Source organism: Lampetra planeri, chromosome 10 (assembly GCF_965212315.1).
Source record: "Lampetra planeri chromosome 10, kcLamPlan1.2.h2, whole genome shotgun sequence".
NCBI classification, from domain to species: domain Eukaryota; kingdom Metazoa; phylum Chordata; class Hyperoartia; order Petromyzontiformes; family Petromyzontidae; genus Lampetra; species Lampetra planeri.
In genome coordinates, this window is record NC_136116.1 from 2,511,937 (window position 1) to 2,536,132 (window position 24,196).

A 24,196-nucleotide genomic window follows, 5' to 3' on the forward strand; every position below is an offset into this window, starting at 1 on the left:
AGACAGTGGGGTGGGGGAGAGGAGTAGGAAAGAGCGAGGAGGGAGAGGATGAGATCTGGAGTAGCATGGGGGGGGGGGGGGAGCGGCAGGTGGAGAGAGAGAGACGCAGCAGAAGGGGGCAGTACAACAAGAGGCACGCACTCACATGGGCGCTCTCCCCACCTTCTCCAACCTGTATCGACCGCAATGGCATCGGAACGCCCTCATCCAGCAGTGGACTAAGGGCCGTAAACGTGTGCGTACTCTTTTTTATTTTTTATAATGATCAATATTCGCGCTCCGAGCCTGAGCCATGCACGCACCCGCACAACCCACGCCACGCCTCCATCTATGAATCCGCTTGCGCGCCCCTTCACCCCCGGACCGTACCGACCCTCGGCGCTCAGGAGGACGACGCTACGGACCCCGAGGGACGAGGAGACACCTTCGTGTCCCCGCCGGAGCAGCCCGAGTCCGCGGGCCGGGCCGGCAGGGCGGCCGGGTGCCGCAGGGAGCCCGGCGCGACGCCGTGCAGCGGGCGCGGGGACTGCGTGTGCGGGCAGTGCGTGTGCCGGCCGAGCGAGCTGGGCAAGGTGCACGGGAGTTGGTGCGAGTGCGACGACTTCTCCTGCATCCGGCACAAGGGGCTGCTGTGCTCGGGTGAGTGCGCGGGCACGCGCCTCGCCAAGGGACGTTGGCGGAACGCGACGCTCGCTCACCGATTTCAAACAAAACAAATAAATCGCGCATTGAGAGTTACGTGGGGGATAGAACCAGGCTGGTTAAATACGTTTCACGTGGATCACGAATGCCCCCCCCACACACACACACACCAATGGGCTGAGGTATTCAAATGCCACAACTACGAGGTCACACAACAGTGGCAATCAATGTCGAAGTGAGACAGACGCAGACCCAGTTCGCGATGGGCCACACATCTGATGAATGTGGCCTCGTCGCGGGCACACTGGGCATCACAACTCCCTGACAGTTCTGTGTGAACAATCAGATGTACATTTTGGGGCGCCACGGTGGCGATGTGTTAACTACCTCGTCTGGTATGAAGGAGGTCGTGGGTTCGATCCCGACCCTGACATCTGTATCGTTGGAGTTTGCATGTTCTCCCCGTGGTTTCGTGAATTTTAAAATATCCACATAAGCCACTTCGTTGAGCTATAATTTGTGGACACGTTTCTTCTGAAAAAGAGCTTTTTAGCTCAGTGAGCCTTACCTGGTCAGAAAAAAACCCAAAATTGAAGTGGTGTGAGATGTGCGGCGGGCCTCTGATCGATGAATCCCGCTTTGAACCACGCACAATACTGTCCTCGATGCAATGATTGTACTGCGGAAACGAGAACCGGTTGTGCTGTGTGAGGGACCAGAGCTTCCAGATGTTATCCACCAGGTTCGAAGTGCTTGGCGTCCAGATGGTCCACGATGTGATGAGACTCCCCAGACAAATGATTTCCACGTGCGGACTACGTTAAACATCCAGTGGCTGGACCACGCGATGCCACTGACAGCCCGGCGGAGAGTGGGAGAATTTATGAGCGAAACTAGGGAGAAATCCGAGAGCTGTGAGAATTCCCAAGGTCTACTCCCTCCACCCCCACCAGCCCGATCCGCATACCCCCCTCCACACTCTGCTCTCTCCCCTTCCTCGTTACTCTCTTCTCTGCTGCTTTTGATTCTCCCAACTTCTCTCTTTATCCTGCCTCTCTCCCCACTCCCCTTCTTGCCCCGACTCTTTCCCTCCTCTACCCCCCCCCCTGCTCTCCACCATCACTCCCCTCTCCACTTGCTCACTCTCCCTCTTGTTCTGCATCCTCTCTCTCTCTTCCCTCCAAACCGCACCACGTTTCTCCCACCTCCCTCCCTCCTTTTTTTTCTTTTTAACGATCAGACGAGAAAGATGCTCGGTCTTTCGGCACTTTGCTTCGTTCATCATGTCGGGTTTTTTGTATTTTTTTTGTTTGCTTATGTGCCCCCTTTTTTAAATCAAAGATATAACGCGGGTTTCCCGCATAACATAAGTGCCATTATGTGCTACTGTGTCCATAGACACCAAGAAGAAAAAAATCACCCTCAAAACCCCATCACCAGATCCCCTGCTTTAGTCCCTCCCTCCCTCCCACACTCGCTCTCTCCTTTCGTATCTCTCTCGCTCCCCCTCCTCTGCTCCCCGTCTCACCCCTCCTCCTCCTCTCCCTCTTACAAACGCCTCCTCTCCCCAATTTCCCCAGGTCACTTCACTCGCCCCCTTCCCTTCCTCTCCCTCCCTCCTCCCCCCCGTCATCTCCCTCCCCGTCTCCCGGCCCCCTTAACCTGTCCCCTGCCCGTGTCCCCTGCCCGTGTCCCCTGCCCGTGTCCCCTGCCCGTGTCCCCTGCCCGTGTCCCCTGCCCGTGTCCCCTGCCCGTGTCCCCTGCCCGTGTCCCCTGCCCGTGTCCCCTGCCCGTGTCCCCTGCCCGTGTCCCCTGCCCGTGTCCCCTGCCCGTGTCCCCTGCCCGTGTCCCCTGCCCGTGTCCCCTGCCCGTGTCCCCTGCCCGTGTCCCCTGCCCGTGTCCCCTGCCCGTGTCCCCTGCCCGTGTCCCCTGCCCGTGTCCCCTGCCCGTGTCCCCTGCCCGTGTCCCCTGCCCGTGTCCCCTGCCCGTGTCCCCTGCCCGTGTCCCCTGCCCGTGTCCCCTGCCCGTGTCCCCTGCCCGTGTCCCCTGCCCGTGTCCCCTGCCCGTGTCCCCTGCCCGTGTCCCCTGCCCGTGTCCCCTGCCCGTGTCCCCTGCCCGTGTCCCCTGCCCGTGTCCCCTGCCCGTGTCCCCTGCCCGTGTCCCCTGCCCGTGTCCCCTGCCCGTGTCCCCTGCCCGTGTCCCCTGCCCGTGTTCCCACACGACATTGACGAAGCGCTCCGCTAAGGCATTCGAGCACCAGCCCTGCCCTCTGCCCGAGCTGATTTGAGAAGGCGCCTCTGCGTCGCTGCGCTCGCCGTTGTTGATGTTGTTGTTGACGTTGTTGATGTTGTCGTTGTTGACGTTGTTGTTGATGTTGTGAGCGCGATACGGGGGGAGAGAGAAGTGCCATGGGATTCACGCCACTCTCACCCGTAGCAGCTGCTGCTGAGTGAATCATTGAGAGCCACACGTGACCCTTTATCTTCACCATAACCCCACTCGCAGTGCTTTTAATTACGCAGTGAACCACTGCAGCCTCCACTCTTGCGATTACAGATGCGTTGAGGTTTTTTTTTGCCTTTAATCTGTCAGCCAGAACTGAACTAAAACACACAGCCCCGATGTGGTTTGTGGGCTTGTTTGTGCCGCACGGTGGCCGACGTTTCGCTGGCAAACGCATCGCAAACACTTCGCCGCACAGGTGCTCGCTAACAGCGCTGGGCCTCCCTTGAGAGTCAAATGCGGGCCCGGCGTGGTGCTGGCCACTCACCGCCTCGTGCGGCTTGCCGGCGTTTCATCCAGTGCCGGATTGTCCCAGTAGCACAAGTAGCTACACGGGCCCCACACCTTCAAGGGCCCCACGCTAAACGCTTTCAAGCTATCAATTCCGGTTCAGTGATGCTGCACTTGCTCTATTACTATAGTACTACACTGCCTTCAACTTTTATGACCGACTGGGTGTTGAAGGTTAGCGATTTGTCGTATCATCTGGCTGTATAGCGAATAAAAAAATACAATTCATTTACTCTGCAAGTAAAAAATGTGTTTTAATATTTACGTGGTTTTTTTTTTAGGGCCCTTGTATAATATGCTACAGGCCCCGCACTAGCTTCATCCGGCGTTGGCTTCACAGGTGCTACTCGCTAGCAGCGCTTGCCCCAAGAGTCTTAAGGTCATACGGGGTGGCGGGGGGGGAGGTGGCGGTCTTTGTCTCTGAACCCGCGTGCGTCACCCCGTGGACCTGCGCGCGTTGTGTGCGTGTCCAGGCCACGGGCCGTGCGTGTGCGGCGAGTGCGCGTGCGACGCGGACTGGGCCGGCGAAAGCTGCAACTGCTCCCTGGTGACGGACGCGTGCGTCTCGGCCGAGGGGCTCGAGTGCAGCGGCCGGGGGCGCTGCGAGTGCGGCCGCTGCGTGTGCACGGAGCCCGGCGCGTCGGGCTCCGCGTGCCAACGCTGCCCCACCTGCCCCGACGCCTGCGCCCGCAAGAAGTGAGTGGTGTGGAGGCGAGCGGTGGGGAGGTGGGGGGGGCGGTAATGGTGTGGAGGGGTTGGAGGTAGGATATTGTGGGGAGTGGTAGTGTAGTGGTTAGCGCACTGCGACCCGGTTTCGATGAACGCTCACGGCCACCACCGGTGACGATTGTCTGAACCGGTCCTGGGCCTCCCCCCTGGGTCGACTCAGCCTCAAATGAGTACCCGGTGCATTGCGTAAACATCAGGATTTGGGAGACAAAGGCGGTCGAGCGTGGTGCTGACCACCCACCCCCTCGTGTGCCTTGCCAGCCTTCATAGGTGTTCGCTCAGAGCACTTTCCCCAACAGTCTGTTAAGGCTACACGGGGAATCTTGTATTTGAAGGTAACATAAAGCTACCACATCACCGGGGTTGTACCAGGCTAGGTGCACTGAGGACGCGTAAAGTGTCGAAGGCTGGGCTGACAGGCCCAGGTGTTATGGGTTGACTAACTGGGATGACTTGGCAGACGCATCACCTGCGGCTCCCCGCTGTGCCAACTTGCTGCGTTTATATCCCGCCCGGCGCTCCGCTCGTTGTTGTGAGCGTTGCGGGATTCGTAGCGGAGTGGGCGACCGCTGCCGACGCCCGCTACGGGGGCACGCAGCAGGGCGGAGACACATGCACCCTGGGGTCTCGCACCATGGTTGCGGCCCTCCCCGTGTGGCTGCAGACGCAGCAAGTTTGGGGTGGCGGGGGGTACAAGATGGGGAGCCCACAGCTGGCTCCCATTAAATGTCCCCCCACGGCTTCAGAGCGCCCCCCCCCCCTCTCTCTCTGTTCTCGAGACGAGCGCTGGGTGAGGTCAGAGAGCCTGGGATGGGGACCCGGGGTCCTGGTCGCCTCCCTCCGTGCTGGGGGCTCAGGCTGAGTGTTGCCGGCACTCGCTCGCCAGTCGGCGTCTGCGGTGGCGATGGTTGTCCCGTGGTGGCTGCTGCGATGGGCAGATGCAGTCTTTGCAAGGCCGTAACCATGGAGTCAACATTGGTGGGGGACCAAATCTTGCAGGGTGTCTGGGGGTCACAACCCAGAAAAATATCTAAATTTGAAAACTAATTTCCTGCCTAAAATATTAAAAAATTCACTAACACATGGGATGGACCTTTTTTTTTACAATAATGTCGAATAGCGTATTGAATTACATTGCTCTGTTTATACTTTTTTACCATGTCTTGTTTCATTGAATGTAATGGCAGAGATTAGGGATTAATAAAGTACAACCATAACCACAATCATATAAACATAAATCTATGCATTGATGTATATGAAGACAAGTCCAGATATTGTGGCCAAGGTTTAGCAAATTGTTGTTTTTATTTACATAGCATAGCAAAACAAATTTTATAGCAATATATTGGGGGGGGCATTTTGAGAATATATATTATAATTTATATTATAATTACGGCCTTGAGACGTTGTGTGTGTGTGTGCTGCGTGTGTGCTGCGTGTGTTTGTGTAAATAAGTGTACGCTTTGGAGGGACAAGGGCCCCGTCCTCTCTGTAATTTCCCTTTGACAGCGGCCGCCACCGCTCGCCCGCTCTTTAGTCGGCGAGTGGCGGATAATTGCGGTCACTGCCACCGCCACTCGCCAACAGGACCAGCGTCTCTCTCCGCTGCCATTGAGCGCCCGTTGATGGACGCAGGGTGCGAGCGCACGCGCACGCGCGTTGTTGTGTGTGCTGTGGTGTGTAGTGTGTGTAGGGTCTGTGGTGCGTGTGGTGTGTGTGTAGGGTGTGTACTGTGTGTAGGGTGTGTGTCGTGTGTGTAGGGTATGTGGTGTGTGTACTGTGTGTAGTGTGTGTGTGTGGTGTGTGTGTGCTGTGGTGTGTGGTGTGTGTGTGTAGGGTCTGTGGTGCGTGTGGTGTGTGTAGGGTGTGTGGAGGGTGTGTAGGGTCTGTGGTGTGTGTACTGTGTGTAGTGTGTCCAATGTGTGTGTGTGGCGTGTGTGTGCTGTGGGGTGTCGTGTGTGTAGGGTCTGTGGTGTGTGGTGTGTGTGTGTAGGGTCTGTGGTGCGTTTGGTGTGTGTGTAGGGTGTGTGTCGTGTGTGTGTGTAGGGTATGTGGTGTGTGTGTGGTGTGTCCAGTGTGTGTGGTGTGTGTGTAGGGTGTGTGTAGTGTGTGTACTGTGTGTGTGTAGGGTGTGTGTGTAGTGTGTGTAGGGTATGTGGTGTGTGTACTGTGAGTAGTGTGTCCAGTGTGTGTGGTGTGTGTGTGCTGTGCTGTGGTGTGTAGTGTGTGCAGGGTCTGTGGTCCGTCTGGTGTGTGTGTAGGGTGTGTGTGTAGGGTCTGGTTCGTGTGGTGTGTAGGGTGTGTGTAGTGTGTGTAGTGTGTGCGTGTAGGGTCTGTGGTTCGTGTGGTGTGTGTAGGGTGTGTGTAGTGTGTGTACTGTGTGTGTAGGGTATGTGGTGTGTGTGCTGTGTGTAGTGTGTCCAGTGTGTGTGGTGTGTGTGTATGTACGTGGTGTGTGTGTGTAGGGTCTGTGGTTTGTGTGGTGTGTGTGGGTAAGGTGTGTGTAGTGTGTGTGTGTCGAGTATATGGTGTGTGTAGTGTCCAGTGTGTGTGTACTGTGTGTGGTGTGTGTGTACTGTGTGTACTGTCTGTACTGTGTGTACTGTGTGTAGTGTGTCCAGTGTGTGTTGTATGTGTGTGGTGTGTATGTGTGTATGTACATGGTGTGTGTATGTGTGTGTTGTGTTTAGGGTGTGTGTGGTGTGTGTACTGTGTATGTAGGATTTGTGGTGTGGTGTGTCTGTGTGTGTAGAATTTGTGGTTTGTGGTGTGTACTGTGTCCAACGTGTGTGCGTGTAGTATGTGTGTGGTGTGTCTGTACGTGATGTCTGTGTGCGGTGTGTGTGGCAGTGCGGGTTCAGCCAATGAAACCACAGGACCAAAATGCCCTTTAGCTAACGCAACGTGGAGATGGGTCGCTCGCCCTCTGCCGGGATGACGTCGCGGCGCTGGGCACGACGTCGACGGCCCGGCTTGAAGGAGAGCGATCACACGCGAAGGGAGGGGGGCGCGGATCGGGGTGACTGTCACCCGTAGGCTCAGCGATGGGGATTTGATTAAAGGCATGGCTGGCCATAAGGGTCTGCTTTTACTCGTTGGTTAATTATACTCTTTGGGACTTTCGGTAGAGTCACGTAGATATTTTAAAATATTTTTCTATCTATCCGTGACTTTACCGACAGACCCAAAGAGTTCTAGATTTGAAGCTTTCGTGATTGCAAGGATTCATACTCTTTGGTTTTTTTTAGGTAAAGTCACGTAGGTAAAAATAAAGAAATTATATTATTTTATTATTTAGTTATTTTTGTTATTTCTTTATTTTTACCGACGTGACTTTACCGAAAGAACCAAAGAGTATAAGACCCAAAGAGTATGACTTCTTGCAGTCACGAAAGCTTTTGGTTAATTATCTTAAGATTCGGCTTAGAGGTCGGGACGAATGACGTTGGGTAACGTGGTTATGGTTCGCGGTAGGGCGAGCGTGGTGAGAGTCGTGGTCAGAGCTGGCGTCTCGCTGGCTCGTGTGGTTATGGTGCCAAGGCGTTGATGACACTGGCGTCGTTTCACTCGCAGCGCTGGGAGCATTCGCACTCGGGAGGGAGGTGAACCCTCACCTGGTTCGACACCTGGGCAAACTGACACCCCCCTCCTACCCACCCACCCCTCATCTCCCATGACCCACCCACCCGGTCCTCTGTCAGGGAGTGTGTGGAGTGCTTCCTGGCCTCGGCTGGAGTGGCGGGCTGGGAGGGAAACTGCAGCCGGAGGTGTGCGGACGAGGTGGTGACGGTGCAAGCTCTGGGTACTGCTGCTCCTCCCTCACCCATTGCCTTCGTCGTTCTCACCTCGCCGACTGCATCTCTCCCCCCTGCTGGGGCTTTCCTAAATCTCTTCTCAGAGTCTCACACAGTTGACTATGCAGCCGCCAGACTCCTCACCCGGGCCCATGAATATAACTAAATCACCCCTAAACTCGAATCTAACCTACAAACTCCAAAAGCACTCCCGGATCAACTCACCGTTTACTTTCAGGGCATCTTTGGTCCTGTGGCTTCATTGGCTAAACCCGCACCGCCACACACATTGCACGCACACCCTAAACACACACCGCACACATACCACACACACACACACACCACGTACATGCACACCACACACACCACACACACCACACACACACTGGACACACGACACATTGGTCTCTGCCTACCTCTCCACTCTCATCTCGCACCAACAACTAAAGCCCTTGTCAAAACCCTTGGTCAAATTTTCCAATGAGCACGGTTGGGAACGTACGGTGCCAAAGAAGTTCAACATATATACATACCCACACCCTTTCTCTGCTGGTGCCCTTCGGGTTTAGAATATCCTCTACGGTACTGAATGGCTGTTGTGGAAATTATTTTGGCACGCCACATCCAACTAGCCTAATTTTACCCTAAATCTCATTATAGGATCATATGAACATAGGCTTAATAACACGGGATTATTATGGATAAAGCATACCTTGTACTCCACTGGTAGGTCCCTTACGATCTCTATTCCAAACCGGCCTAGCAGCAGCATTGCGCGAGATATCGAGTTCAAAACGAAGCCCTGATCACGACAGATGCATCGCACCGCTCGGCGAGAGGGGTTGAGACGGCGTTGGCTGTGTTGCGGGCGCGCGCGTGTCGTGCGACGCAGACCCGACGGAGAGGGCCCTGCTGCTGTGCAGCTTCAAGCTGGAGAACGAGTGCACGGTGCGCTTCAGCCACAGCGAGGACCTCGCCAGCGGCCGCGCCGTGCTCAGGGTGCTCGCTCGGCCAGGTGAGGGTGCCGCCCCAAAGGGGTCGGGGGGCGTCAAGGGTCCGGGTGGGCGACGGTGTTCGCGCTGGCACTGGCGTCGCGTTGTGCGTGGAGGTTGTGGCGATGGTGGTGTTGCGATGGATATACGATAGTTGATGATGGTCTGGTAATGGCGGTTGTATGGTGCGCTTTTGGCCATGTTGTATTGGCAGTAGTGTTGTGATGGTGATGATGCGGTGATGGTGTGTTGATGACAGATGTGGTGATGTGAATAGTGATATTTTATTGCCGATTGTGGTTATGGCATTATTTGGTATGTTGGTGACAGTATTGTCACGGCTGTGGCATGGTCACGGTGATGATGCATTCATGGTGGCGATGGTGACGGCGTGCTGCGGCACACGTTCACGTGGTGGGGATGTGCTGATGACAGTGTGCAGCAATTTGAGTAGCATTGATGTGTTGATGATGTTGGCGAATGTGGCGATGACCGTGCAGTGGGGATGTGGTGGCGGTGGTGCGATAACGCCCGTGTGTGTGCGTGCACGCGCGGTGGTGCGACCAGAGTGTGCGGAGGGTCCGGCGGTGCTGTCGGTGTTGCTGGCGGTGGCAGGCGGGGTGCTGCTGCTGGGGGTGGTCGCGCTGCTCAGCTGGAAGCTGCTCGTCACTCTGCACGACCGCCACGAGTTCGCTCGCTTCCAGGAGGAGCGGGCGCGTGCCAAGTGGGGGGCGGTGAGTCCTCACCCACTCAGAGACCCAACACACAGACCTAGACCCAAACTAGATCAAGACAAATTCAACATATTCCACTGGCACATTTGCACTGAGCCAGTGTGGGGCCTTCACGGTATGGGTACATTTTTCCACTGGCTATGTCATACCGAGCCAGAACCAGACTGTTATACACTGGCCTCACAGAACATTTGAGTCTTGCTCGGGGCCAAGCAGGGCCAGGGGTGGGGCAAATTACGTATATGTTGCCAGCTACGTCAGTCGGTACCACTACGGAGAAAATTAACATGTTTAACACGTAGGCTTTCGCGACCAGTATCACCCATAATCGAGATTTTTGGGTTAGATCGCGTAAATATATAAATGTGTCGTTAAAACCCGTCACCACCCGACACAGCCAACTAGTAAGGGTTGTCACGTAAACAGAACGTGGCAATTCGTCACTAGTACAGCACACCGATTGTGTGTTGGAGAGCCAAGCCACAACATTTACAATCCGAGTACGACGTTTCGCCAGTAATTACAACCAGCTTCATCAGGCGACAGCCAGGAGAAGTCTCACCGGTGGTGCTGTACCAGTGACAAATTGGCACGTTCTGTTTACGTGACAACCCTTACTAGTTGGCCATGTTGGGTGGTGGCGGGTTTTAACGACACATTTATATATTTACGCGATCTAAGCCAAAAACCTCTTATGGAAAATTAACATGGTGTCGCAACTCATTAACTGCGTGCCACAGCAAGGGTATAGCTCAGCCGCCGCAGTGGAAAAACAACCTGGCGCCTCTTGAACCACACCAGGCTGGCTCGGCACGGCCTTAGCGGCTCAGTTATAGTGAAAAAGCATTCAAAAGATTCATACGAAGACCCTGACCCTATAACCATACATTGCCCGAGACCCAGTTCCAAACCCAGAGCCGACCGTGTGACTGCGGGCTTGAGATGACACGCGCACGGAGTGTTAAAAATCTACGATTCCATTCTCGTCGGTGCCGCCACAGGAACACAATCCACTGTTCAAGCGGGCGGTGACGACCTTCCCCAACGTGTCGTACCGTGGGAGCCAGTGAAGAAGCCCCCGCCCCCCGCCGCCGCCCACTGAACTCGCAACCGCCACTGCGTGGGGAGGGCGGCTTCCGACACTCGTGCCACGCCGGACCCCGCGCACGCTCCCGCACAGCGCGTCGATGACCCACGTCACCCCTTGTGACTCCACGTCAATGGATTGGTAAACTCGTCCAGTGGGTCGTTAGCGGGCTACCAGGCACGTAACGGATTCATCCCCTCATCCCCGGCAATGCGATGAATTGAGGGGTGTCCATGACAAAAAAGTACTTGATAACCCTCATCTGCCGTGGCTTCATTGCCAACAGTCGGCAATCAAAGTTGGGGTTTATCGTGTCCTCTACCACACATGGACACGCAATGAACGTAATAAGTCGCTTAATCCCCCTACACTCAGCAGAAGCCTCTTCCATCGACAATTTGAACGTTTCTGGGTTATTGCGTTTTTTTCAGGGTTACAATTTGAATGGAAAATCGATTTTTGTCGTCTTGTTCATTTTGCTCGTCTCATACGTCGTCTCATTTGGTCCGTCGTGTTTGTTTCCATCAGCCTCAAAGGTGCACTTCGCATAAATGGTAAATGATGGATTCCTAGATACAGGAATCGATGCATGTTTCGTCTAATAATTGCTCTCGGTGGATGAATTGTTAGAAGCCGAGTGTGGCTGTCTTCCTGGACTGTGTCCTGAAGTTTCAAAACTGTTGAGTTTTTTTTAGATATAAAATATTTTGTTCTCACCATCGGCCATCCCACTGTGTATACGCCCACATGCCACGAACCTTTAAGCGCGAGGACCTGTTTACGCGAACGAAGAGGAAGCTTCATCAGCTATAAGGTAGAGCATTCGGTACTGTATTTGTAAAGTTGGTCAACGATGAGATACCTTGATGGTACTGCGGAATGTTGATAATATCCCGACCCGATATGCGACGGTTAGAAGCCGTGTGTAAAGCAAGCACTAAAAGCACTGTCATTTTTGTACAAAAAGATATTTACCAAAAAAATAAATCAAGAGAAAAAAAATATCGAAGGAAACAGCACGTGTTTGTTATTGTTGTCATATTTATTTCAAGTAAACAGTCCTGATTAAGTTTAAGGTGAAGACACAAATCAATGTCAGACTGCCACTTACCATAACATTCAGCAGCAAAGGCGGTTCTTAACCAACTCCCCCGCCACAAAAATGTCCCGTTCCTCGCGCCGCCCCGTACTCACATGGCACAGCAGCTTTCATTGGGACACGCATGTACTGGTCATGACCCGGAACACACTCTGCCTTTATTGCAGATTATGGCTAAGAATTGGTTTTCGAATATCTCCCCTGACGCATATTGCTCAATGTTTTTGAAAGTGCCTCTAAAATGACCTCACCAAAGCTGGGCTTGATGGAATGATTATGGGGGACGGTTGTAATGAACAGCAGTCAAACACAGCCACGGGGAACAGACGACCTTCACGATAGCGGAGGGAGCCGCTCCTGATGGTCTAGGTGGAGGGGAGTCTCTAGAGCTGCCAACAACACACGAGCCTATTTCACAGCTTCGCATATTTAGTTCCTGCGGCGGTAAATTTGACATCCCATCTTCGGCGCCGCTTCCCGGGATTACTCGTCAGAAACAGTGCGTAAGAAAATAATTTCAGAGAACAGAGTTAGACTTGCAAACCAAACACGTTAATTGTGCGCACCAGTGCAGCATATAAAACATTGGATCTTAGAAATCGAACATTACAGCAAACGTACAAAAAAGAAAAAGAGTCGTTGCGCTTCCTTAACTTTGGTCGCCGTGTGGATTTCCTTGGTCACCGACATCACGGGCGTGTGGGGCATCCGAGCCTGCAAAGCAGCCTAGATGTGTTCCGGGTGGCTCTGCAGACACGTCACGAGGCCGCTTACAGGCTTGCCCGAGTAGCAGATCTCATAGATGGCTGTGAAGAGCGGAAACCTGAGGGACGAGGGCGGCAGGTGTGAGAAACATGCTCCCTCACGCGCTTGCTCTCCCGCTCGCACACTTAGGTGCCCACTTACTCGCCTGCTCAAACACTCGCTCCCTCCATCTCTCACAGACTTGATCGGTGACTCGCTCATTCACTTACTCGTGCAGCAATCTGGGTCTCCATTTGGACTGTTCAGTTTTACATCTCATATTTAACGAGGCAGGAGCCCACGCAGTTTAATTATATTATCTTCTTTGTGAGCGGCAATGCATCTGGGCGTTCTCTTCACACCGACTATTATACAAGCAGCAGGAAGATGTTTAATGGAATATTAAATGTACCACAAATCTACTATTACCATAAAAAACTCTCGTTGCGAAACAATGCAGTTCGGTTGCAGACAATTGATATTTGGGCTATTAAACTGACAGTCGTCTACATCTTGTGAAGCGGCATACGTAGGATGTGGATCAGAAACATGGACATTGCGGAGGAGCATGTAACAGAACGGGTGCGTAAATAGGCATGGAACGAAGCACGGCTGTAATTACATTGATAGAAAGGGAAACTCATGGATAACAGAACAAACACAGGTTAATGACAGCATCCTGACTGTTAAAAAAAAAAAGTCATTGGTCTTTGGCCAGACGCATCTCTAGAAGGGATGATAACCAGTGGGCGAGAATGATGGGCCAACAGCTGGTGGCGAGATGTTAACGAAGATGTTAATTATCTCCCTGGCATACAGGTCGTGGGTTCGATTCAGACCACGACGCCTGTAAATTTGGAGTTTGTATGTTCTCTCCATGGTTATGTGGAGTTTTCTCCGGGTCATCTGGTTTTTCCCACCACATTTACAGGTGTACGTTTAGATTATTTGGCTGCTATAAATTTCCACGTGATAAACCCTTTTGTTGAGCTTTTTGTGGCCAGGTCGCTTCGGAAAAATAACTCGTATAGCTCAGTGGGCCTTACCTGGTAAAGTAAAAAGAATGTTTATATAAAATATCTACCATGGAGATGGGAGCAATAAAATCGGCTCTCATGCAGGTGCGATGTGGATCATTACATCGCAGCACTGTGGTGGATGCCAGTGGCTTGGGGAGGCCTTCATCCCACAGTGGATTGACCATGGCCGCTGATGAGGCCGTGCACAGTAGGCCCTGCTTCTGGGTGTGGGGGCCGCGCGTCAACTCACTTGGACACCATGTTGCGGTTCTGGAGGATGCGGTGAACCTCTGCGGCTGTCTGGGGGCCCTGCAGCTTCTGTCCGTTCAGCATCTCCTTCTCCAGCTCCTCTATGCTCTGCCAAATGACAAAGGTCCCCCCGCCACCGTTTAGCCTTTAGCAGACTGTCGGGGCGAGTGCTGTTAGCGAGAAGCTACGATGGCCGGCACTGTGGCACGCGAGCGGGTGGGTGTGGCCAGTACCTAAAAGCCAAACCACTCATTTGTGTAAATGGACGAACATCTCATAATGCAGGACCCTACTGAAAAAAAATGCTGGAGACTCGGCAAGGCTTTACGGAGTAAATAAAGGGCACAGTTGTATTTATTATTATTCATTAGAGCCCCATTGCTTTGGTCAACGGTGCAAAATAAGCTGTTAAACGGTGCGTGCACCTGACAGTTGGTATGCGAGCTGCACTCTGGAGATTCGCCAATAACACTGCCGTAAAACACAAATTCATAGTCGGCGACATTTTGGCCAATGGCCTTCCTTCATAGCACGTAATTGTGCTTTGCGTACCACTGCCAAAGCAGCATCGTAAATTAATTTGAGGGTTGGGAGCGCTGGAGTTTGAAGCACTGGCTCGATTTGAATCTGCCTTTACAGCAGACACCTGGAGTGTTGGCTTGCACACATTGCTCTCCTGTGGTGGCCCATCGGCAGGGTGGTTCAATGAGGTGGGCGGCTGCCCGAGGCTGACAATGCTGCACATACCTCGGCTCGACAGCGTTTGTGAGCCAACCCAATAATCCTACGAAAGCCTGTAAATCCCTTTAATTAAAGGACGGCGTCTTAACGACAAAGGCAGGTTGGAGTAAGATAGAAATGAAGGTGGCGAGATGTTAACGACCTGATTATGGGTTCGATCCCGACCCTGACGCCTGTATATTTGGAGTTTGCGTGTTCTCCCCGTGGTCTCGTGGATTTTTCTCCAGGTCCTCCAGTTTTTCCCTCCACATTTAGACACATTCGTTTAGATGATATGGCTGCTATACATTTCCACATGATAAGCCACCATTTGTGACCAGGTTGCTTCCGAAAAAGAGCTATGTAGCTCAGTGTACCTTCCCTGGTAAAATAAAAAGTTTAGTTTCATTTTAGGTTAAGCAAGACAATATTGAGCAGCTGGAAAAACCTGACACGGTATGTGTGTACCCCCTCTGCATGTGCAACTGCGTGGATTTTCAAGGATATGCTGCACAGCTCTCTCCAATGTGATTTTGGGTTATACTGCGACATGAAAAATCACGCATATGCATGTATTCTGTAGAGATTTCCAACACACGTTTGTCCTCGGAAGCATTTCATTAGCGATATTAAAATGTTCCTTCCAAGCCACGCAACGAGATGACATCGCACGTTGGGCAACGTGCGTGGTGACGTTACACACAATGGGGTCGTTACCTTGATCGGCAAGGATTAAATTTCAAACCCTGGTTTTAACCGCCAAGCTTTGGGAAACCCCGAGGCTGTTTTTGACGTGGTAAATCCCTAACAGCAACGCAGCTTTATACTCACGTTGTGTATATTGGAGCATCTTTACAAGGATTATCGTGACTCCCCTCCCCCCGCCTTGGGACAGACAGATGGACAGCCTGAGAGCGCTAACGCATCAATGCTTCCAACCTCGGTTTGAAAGTGTAAAATAACGTTTGCAAGGCCACGATCCAAGATGCCGAACATCAATACGCATTAGCGTTTAAGAAAAAGCCATCTCCTCTGCCAACGTCCCGAACGTCGCGTAGGGAGCGGCTCCATCGCACGACCTTGCGTGTGCGCACGAAGGCCTCGGAGACACGGCGGTTGCGGCCCCCGTAGCACGTGGTGATGAGGTCGGCGAGGCCGCAGCTCTCCAGGAAGGTGGCCGAGCTCACGGCTCCGCGGCAGAAGATGCGCGCGAACGCGATCATCTCCATGAGGCCCAGGCGGATCACGGCCGCCTTGGTGTTGTCGCCGCAGTCGAGCCCGTCGCAGAATCCGGCGCCCACCGCCACGATGTTCTGCCGGTGCCCCGTGGGGGAGGATGCGCGGAGTTAACCGGGGTTCCGAGCACCGGCGGTGGCTAGGTCACAAGGCATAGTTTACAATGGTGCGTACGCATCTTTAGCGATTTGTGTGATGCCGAGATGCGGGGTTGTGCGATTTATACAAAATAATATTTTAATTAGATCTTTTTAGCGTCAAATGCGACCGCATCTCAAAATGCTGTAGAGACACAAAGGGCAAGTATAATTTAATAGTCAGTAAGTCATAGGCAGAGGAAGACACTGAGCCTGGAAGTCCTCGGCGCAAGTGTTTCTCCCAAGTCTCGTCACCTTGAGGGCCCCGCAGATCTCCACCGTGTCCGCCTCCTCCACCACGGTGATGCGGAAGTTTGGCGTCTGCAGCAGCTCCTTGAAGAGGATGCCCGCCTCGCGGTCCTTGCTGCCTAAGCTCGCACGGCACAGACCGCCCCCCGTCAGCTCCTCCCCCGTCCGGCAGCATCTCAAGTGGCGCTCAAAATAAGCCGCCCAATTCTGGGCATTTTTGCGCGTTAAAAAAATATATATATATATCTGAATTACGTACAACATTTCAACCGAATGTGTAAAAGTATGCATGGCAATTTTAATGCAATGCTCGCCCTGCTGCTATTTGTATGATGCTAGAAGTGAGACGCTATATGTATTGGGCATTTTTGTCTTGTCACCACTGCTTGTTCCACGCAACCCTGGGCTCCATCATCCTGGGTTGCGAAACCTGCGGTGGATTGCGTGTAGCAACATCCTCCCCTCACCGATTGTGGTCTCGCAGAACTTCTCGTCGGCCACTTCGTTGGCAATGTTGGCGCCCATGAGCACGCTCACGGGGATATCGAGCTGCTCACGGATGATGTCGGAGATGAGCTTCAGTCCGTCAGGACCCTCGTCCACGCCCTGCAAGCGGCGCAACACGCACCGTCAGACACCGCGACCTCGTGCGGCCAAAGCCAGGCATGAAAGCTCGGCAGATTTACTGGAACGCTGAAAAATTATTCATGGTAACTGCACCCATCCGCAAGCCGTGCAACGCGGCACCTTAATGAGGGAGATGCCTAGGGCCCCAGTCGCTGCGTGCCCCTTAATTTTCGCACAGAGGCCGCGGATGAACTGATGGGGCACCACGAACACCAGCAGGTTGGCGCCCTCCACCGCCTGGGCAATGTCCGGCACGGCCAGCTGGCGCAATGTGGCAAACAACACGACGGTGAAAGGTGCCCACAGCAAGAGGCGGCATCCTGGGAGCACGTGCGAGGGTTTCATACCCCACGGCGATTTGATAAACCGTCACGATTTTTCTGGTTCGTTTGTGCAATATTGTTCGTTCCATTCGCCTCAATGTAACATAAGCGTATCAAATAATTGCAATTAATTTGCATATAATTTGTACAAATATTAAGTAGTTGATTCATACACGTGTGATTAAATAGATGTATCATGTCAGAATGGATGTAACTCAATCACTGTATCCTTGGCATCCAGCATTTAAATCCTTCATATAATGCTGCCAACAATCAAAACATTTGGAAAAGCATCAGATGAAAGATTAGTTCTTGTGCTAGCATGTTAAATTTGTGGTATCTTAGGTGCGGTTCCACAAATTAAGCATGCTCACATTTGATTCTATAAAATATACAGCTTGTGTATGGAATGAGTAAATGGTTTGACACATCCACAAAACTGAATGCACAGTGACATCTAGCGTGGTTTAAAAAGTCAGTTCATCCGAGTAGGCCCACGATTTCTCCCCTGTCAAGAAATGCGGGTGGACTGTTTACATCCGATGAAGTCATAATCGATTCAAATACCATACCTAGTAAAAAGCCGTGTCACGAGCATACTGATGGTAAAACACACATTGTTCAAGTGTCTCGAAATATACATGCAACATTCTTCGAACTGCCCACCATTGCACCAATTTCCTTTTGTTAATTTGTATTCAGCAGCACTACCACGCAAGGTTGACAAAGCAGCCAAGGCCAACGGCAGCATGTCGAGTGGTTGTGTCCCGCTAGACCCGCCCACCACTCACCACATTTTCAGGCAGCTTGTGTCCCGGCAGATACCTGACATTCTCGTGGTCAGTGTTTATGATCTCCGTCAGCTTTCGTCCCTGCACCTCCTCCTCGAACACCCACATCCTCACCATCTTATCAAACCTGCTGAGCTGCTGCACATTGCGGCCGATGATTTTGGAGATGGCGGAACCCCTGTGCCAAACACGAAAAAATGAACACTAGTTTTACATATCATCAACAAGGATAAAATCACACTGACCGCAGCTGATTTTATCAGTTCTCAGAAGCTAAGCAGGGTTGTGCCTGGTTATGGCATAGATGGGAAACTGCCTGTGAATACCAGAGGTATCGTAAGATGGGAAACTGCCTGTGAATACCAGAGGTATCGTAAGATGGGAAACTGCCTGTGAATACCAGAGGTATCGTAAGATGGGAAACTGCCTGTGAATACCAGAGGTATCGTAAGATGGGAAACTGCCTGTGAATACCAGAGGTATCGTAAGATGGGAAACTGCCTGTGAATACCAGAGGTATCGTAAGATGGGAAACTGCCTGTGAATACCAGAGGTATCGTAAGATGGGAAACTGCCTGTGAATACCAGAGGTATCGTAAGATGGGAAACTGCCTGTGAATACCAGAGGTATCGTAAGGCTCGGGCTGCAAGGTGGCCAGGGGATGGCAATGCAGCAGTGGGAGTCTCGATTCTATCAATCGATGGTCACGACTCGATGATTTAACGATAGATTCATGTTGTCCCATTTGGCCCCCCACCCTCCACCGTCTCTCGTTTGTATTGCTTCTCATTTGCAGTCTAATTTTATTATTTTTTTCTCACCCCAACATCCTCCAGGCCCCTTGTCAGGAGCCCCGTAAACAAGGTAAGGTAGTGTAACTGGTTACACTCCGACCGCAAAAACCACGCATTGCACAAGACTCAGAGCTCAGCGGGTACAACCACACCCTTTGTAAAAGTACGTGTGTGTTTTGCCGATATCTGTCCGCACTGTATACGAAACCTGCAGGGAAAGCGCTTTAATCGGCACAGGTCACGCACGCTGCCTCCTTACTTGTACCTTACACCTCAGCATGTCAGATCTCATGTGGAAAGTGTGAGAGTTGAACCTCGTCAACGCTTGGGATAGGAGACTCCCTGGCAAGAGCAGGTGTTTTAGCAGTGGGCTACGTGGTGGTCAGGAGATGGCAGGAAAACAAATGATTCTTGAATCTATGTCTGTGCATCTTTGAGTGGCATCTCCCTGATAACACTTTTACTAGTACTCTGGTTTCCTCCCACATACCAGGTATGTATAGTGAACTTCTTTCGCACCGTACGTAGCCAACCGTGCTAATCAGAGGTGCGGGGGTACTTAACGCAACTGGCAAACATCTCAATAAAGATGTCCCCCCCCCCCTCACCACCCACCCCCCTGAAAATCTTACGACACAGTGAGGCTTTCCTGTGCAATGATAGTAAAGAACATCCATATTAGTTGTTCCGCATTAACAGGGGTAAGCAATCAAATTAACATGAAGAGCCATTTTTTTGAATTCGGTAAAAAAAAATCCTCAATATTTCAAGAGCCACAATGCACTGTGATGAATACGAGATGGTGGTCCTTCATAAATAATGTCACAAAACACTGCTTAATGAGCATGCGGCTCTGGATCCGCAGGTTGCTGACCCCTGCCCATGGTGAACTGGACTCCCATGGTAAACTGGACTTCCATGGTAAACTGGACTCCCATGGTAAACTGAACTCCCATGGTAAACTGGACTTCCATGGTCAGGGATCGGCAAACAAACTAACAAGGAGAAACATTTTTTTCTCTTCAAATTTCAAGAGCCGCACTGCAGTCCTCAAAGAGCCGCATGCGGCTCCGTAGCCGCAGGTTTACCGACCCCTGCACATGAACGTTCTAGACATTGAATGAGTAATGTGTACAGACATAGAGCAGTCGTCGCACATTCACCTGTACACACCGCACAGTAACGCAGCCCGCTCTAGGCACCTTTAAGTTTCTCGATTGTTCAATGCTAAGGCTCATAGAGCCAGATTAAGTCAGGTGCCTTGGGGATGTTTAGAGTTCATTGCCATTTCCAGAAGTTCATATAGACAGATTAAGGCGCCTTTAAGACTCCTCGGCGTTTAGTTATTTCCCGAGGCTTATTGAGGCAGATTAAGGCATGCGTCGGACTCACAGCATATCCATCAGACTCACAAAGGCAGGATTACGTGGTTTAGCCACAGTAAACCGCACGGTAATTATCGTGAGTAATGCAATAGGTGCAATTCCGATTCCGAGGTAAGGATTACACTTTTATAAGGTGCATAACAACACACCCACTCCTGCAACTTGTTCTACGTGGCTAACGCGTACACATGTAGCCTGGCGGATGCATCACAGAGGACACACGCCCATTTATAATGTTGTAAAGTAGCGTACAACTCTTCCAGAAATGAACGCGAGCAATGCTTTGTTGTCAAAATGTTTCAAGGCCGTAGCCATGGAGTCAACATTGGGGGGGACCAAATCTTCCAGGGGGTCTGGGGGTCCCCCCCTAGAAAAAAAAATCTAAATTTGAAAACGAATTTCCTGCCTAAAATATAAAAAAAAATTCACTAACACACAGGATGGATTCTTTTTTATATTTTACAATGTCTAATAGTGTATTGTATTACATTGCTCTTTTTTCTTTTTTACCTTTTCTTGTTTCATTGTATGTAATGGCAGAGACTAGGGATGAATAAAGTACAACCATAACCACAATCATATAAACAGAAATCAATTTTATAGCAATATATTGGGGGGGGGGGCATTTTGAGCATATTTGAATATTATAATTACGCCCTTGAAAGGCTTAACTGCCCCCAGTGAAGTGTGGAAGGAAGTTGTGGGTCCACTGGGCAAGAGGAAGAGGCATCGCAAGCGATTCTCAAATATGAAGGTTGGGGGGACTGTGGCCGTACTGGAATTGCAGTGCTGAATTACAGGTCGGGCGAGATGCCATGAAGGAGACGCTTTCATCGCGGTCGTAATTCCACCAGGCCAATCGTGGAGAACTTTGATGATGTTACCATCAGTTGAAGAAGTTGTATCCTCTTGGCGAGATATTTGCTTAACTAAACTGTAATTTTTTTCGACATGGCATCTAAACCCCTACAACCATAGCGAATGATTTTTTTTATGTACAAGATTATACTAGGGAATTATCAATTGACTGGGGTTCAGGTTGGGCCACGGTTATTCAAGTGCAAGGAAAACACAGACGACTCGTACATAAACCATACACCGAGTGACCATAACAGTTCAAACAGCACCATTGCAGGATGTCCATCGTGGAGACTGAGTGACTGAGATCAGCTTGGGCCAGACGCGAGTTTACAATGGGGCATCGCAGGCGACTGTCAAGAGATGAAGACGCCTCGGGGAGGGTCTTCATCAATAACAAAATACTTGAACACATTCGTCACGGCTTGTGATGAAGGGTTCTTTAGCTCGATGTGTCACCACCAAACACCTCGTAGCACAGCAAACTCGTGGCTCAACTGGAACTAACAAAGTAGAGCAGACAGGAGCGTTCCTCAAACCGCAGCATCAGCTTCTTGAACACGAGGTGGCCACGGCTACACCTTCACGGAGGGAGATACACCTCATTAAAAACAAACAAACCCCACGACCTCCTTGCAGTCAAAACATCTCGGCTCTGGCAGCCCCCCCTCTACCACGTGCGAGATTGGTGGTGGTGGGGGTAGACGTTTCGTGCGCAGCCCTAGTGCAGAGGAGCTCGCTCACAGCTGCGAGCGGACACGTGGAGGTGTAACTCGAGACCCCCCCCGGGGCGACGAGGCATCCTCAACATTAACAACAACATCAACAACAACAACCTCCATCGCGGCGGGCGCCGTGATTGAACCTCGGGCAGCTCCCGCCTGGTGTGTCTCCGGGGGACGACACGAAATGGGGAAGAGAAGGGGGACAGCTCACCAGTTTCCCGAGCCGACGATGGAGACGCGGAGAGGAGCGGCCATGGCGTGAGGAGGACGCACGCAAGTGAGAAGAACCAAAGGCGATCGCGGGGCTCTGTTGGGTTCCGTTGAGTCCGCCCACGTGGCGGCACCTCCCTGCCCGCCGCGCCTCCTCTAGCTCCTCCTGCTGTTGCCACACTTACAGTTCGTCCTCCTGCTGCTGCTCTTATTCTTCTTCCAATGAATCGAGACGTCGGAGACAGCGGGGAGGCACCGGGGGTTCCACCCTGCCGCTGAGTCGTGGGTCGTTGACAGAGTCCACGAGGGGGATGTGGGTGGAGCAAAGACTAGGTGGCCGTGCACCACGACGCTTGTACTCCCCTTCGGCCTCCGTTGGCTACTTGGCTTATGGCGTGAAAACACAAGCTCGTGTTTGAAAGAGAGTGACCGAGGCCAATGATGTTGGTTAGACAGAATTAAGTTGAATGAAGTTAATTTCGTAGCTGTCAACCCATGCGGTTTAACGCCGTGTTTTGGTACGTGGAAATTGAGTTAGTCAGGTTCATACAGCGTGCAGTCATTTCAATACGGGCAAAAAAATGTGTTTTGTCAAATCGTTCGTTTTTCTCCCTTGCCTAGCTTATTACAGACCAATTCAAACCTTACTGGTCACCCCGTGCCCTTATAAATCTCCACGTTCATCCTATAAAGTCCCATCACAAGGCGAGAAACACAAACAAATAGACATTATATAGTGCCCGTATTGAAACGGCTGGACGCCGTATGGACCTGAAAACTCAATTTCCCTTCTAGATTTGAAGCTTTCGTGACTGCAAGAATTCATACTCTTAGGTTTTTTCGGTAAAGTCACGTAGGTAAAAAAATGAATAATACAAATAAATAATAATGAAAATAGAAAAAATAATAGAAATAAAATAATAAATCACGATGTTTCGGAGGCAACACAAGCTTCCGTCTTCAGGTAGAACCGTCACAGTACAATTGCTGTATCAAGTAAAGAGAAGTCCCAAGAGACCAGACCTTATATATACTGGTTAAGGAGTGGGGGGGGAGCCAGGATGGGCCGCGGGAGAGGAGTTGTTGTGAGATGGTTAGGACGACTGCTGCTTGTTGGGACTGAGCCTTTGTCATGTAGATGGCAGAAGCGGACAAGCAAGTCAGGACCAAGCAGCCCCTTGCTATGCTGCTGGGTGGGTAAAACTCAAGGCAGGCAACCAGCGTGTGAAAAAAAGCTAAACATGATAAAACAAAACTGGCTGTCTGTAAACTGTACGGATAACTAAATAATAGTACCTGTCAAATAAGATGGTCTAAATACTGTATGTGTAGTTAAATCTTTTTTGCATGGTTAATAATATCTTTCCAATGATTACTCAATTTCCCTGTACAAGAATACGGGTTAAACCATATGGGTTTGCAATTCCCAAATATCACGGCGACGCACTTTGTTATTCCTGACTCGATTATCTGGCTCAACCGTCTCAGTGTAACATGATAGTTGTTGCTTTACATCAACATCAGCTGTTAGATGATCTTCACATTACATTACAGTGGGGATATCACATGAATATCGAACTCAACGAAAGTTTGAACATTGCTCAATCATATTAATACTACGGTGTAATGCACACTTTAATGTATCTCGTAAAGCAACACCGAGTCTCGAGACTCAATTTCAGGAGGGTTCTGTGTTTAAATGTTTTTCTATTCTTGGGTATGGCAGCAGCAATATGTTCATGAGCTAAATGCCAATGTAGAGGTCTGCTAGCTACGACGAGAGGGCTTCATGAGTTCGTGTAGTTTGGCATTTCTCCTCCGTTGAAGGAGCGCAGATTACAGTGGTTTACTCTATGGTCTAAAGTTTGGGTGACATGGCCACAATCGTACCTTGGCTTGTCTTTAATTTTCCATTCATGAAGGAGATGTGCGCATTGGCCTGTTGATGATGTTCTGATGTTGTTGATGGTTCCACCGGTGTCTTCCCGGGTAGGAATATCAAAGCCAGGAGAAGCTACGATGTTTTGGGTCTCGAATGATGTGGGGTCGTCTGGGCGTCCGTGTTTTTCCACTCAAGTAAATTACATATAACCCCTATCATAACAAAAAAACATTTGAGACGTGTTTGTAATAAAGTGTATTGCATTTACGGGTACCTGAGTTCCACTCCCGCTCAGGTCAACACCAGTGGCGATTATCTTAACCGGCCCTGGGGCGCCCCTAGGTCGACTCAACCTAAAATGGATACCTGGTGTGTA

At 51.2% G+C, this 24,196-nt stretch overlaps 2 protein-coding genes across 2 annotated transcripts in view; one reads left to right on the forward strand and one right to left on the reverse strand.

Annotated features, from left to right (window-relative positions):
• Window positions 1-11,783, forward strand: part of LOC144720828 (integrin beta-3-like) — a 31,005-nt gene extending 19,222 nt beyond the window's left edge. The window contains exons 11-16 of the mRNA XM_078597901.1: window positions 387-639; window positions 3,909-4,131; window positions 7,866-7,966; window positions 8,851-8,973; window positions 9,518-9,684; window positions 10,686-11,783. Coding sequence (XP_078454027.1) covers window positions 387-639; window positions 3,909-4,131; window positions 7,866-7,966; window positions 8,851-8,973; window positions 9,518-9,684; window positions 10,686-10,754 — 936 coding nt within the window. The 3' untranslated portion in view covers window positions 10,755-11,783. The remainder of the gene's footprint in view (window positions 1-386; window positions 640-3,908; window positions 4,132-7,865; window positions 7,967-8,850; window positions 8,974-9,517; window positions 9,685-10,685) is intronic.
• An 11-nt stretch (window positions 11,784-11,794) lies between these two features.
• On the reverse strand, window positions 11,795-22,244 carry LOC144720829 (glycerol-3-phosphate dehydrogenase 1-like protein). Its single transcript, XM_078597902.1, has 8 exons — window positions 21,940-22,244; window positions 17,966-18,143; window positions 16,972-17,112; window positions 16,692-16,830; window positions 16,231-16,343; window positions 15,682-15,915; window positions 13,884-13,990; window positions 11,795-12,693 (listed from the first exon to the last, which is right to left on the reverse strand). The coding sequence occupies exons 1-8, from the start codon at window positions 21,981-21,983 to the stop codon at window positions 12,597-12,599; spliced, it is 1,053 nt and encodes a 350-aa protein (XP_078454028.1). The 5' UTR covers window positions 21,984-22,244; the 3' UTR covers window positions 11,795-12,596.
• Window positions 22,245-24,196: the final 1,952 nt, after the last annotated feature.

What these genes read in the sequence shown, in the direction of transcription:
- LOC144720829 (XM_078597902.1), bottom strand. Translation starts at nt 21,983, where the DNA reads ATGGCCGCTCCTCTCCGCGTCTCCATCGTCGGCTCGGGAAACTG. An exon ending in ACAAGCTGCCTGAAAATGTG is followed by an intron (nt 17,113 to 17,965) that starts GTGAGTGGTGGG and finishes ACATTGCGCCAG; the next exon opens with CTGGCCGTGCCGGACATTGC. An exon ending in CCTTCGTGCGCACACGCAAG is followed by an intron (nt 13,991 to 15,681) that starts GTCGTGCGATGG and finishes GTCATTTGGCAG; the next exon opens with AGCATAGAGGAGCTGGAGAA.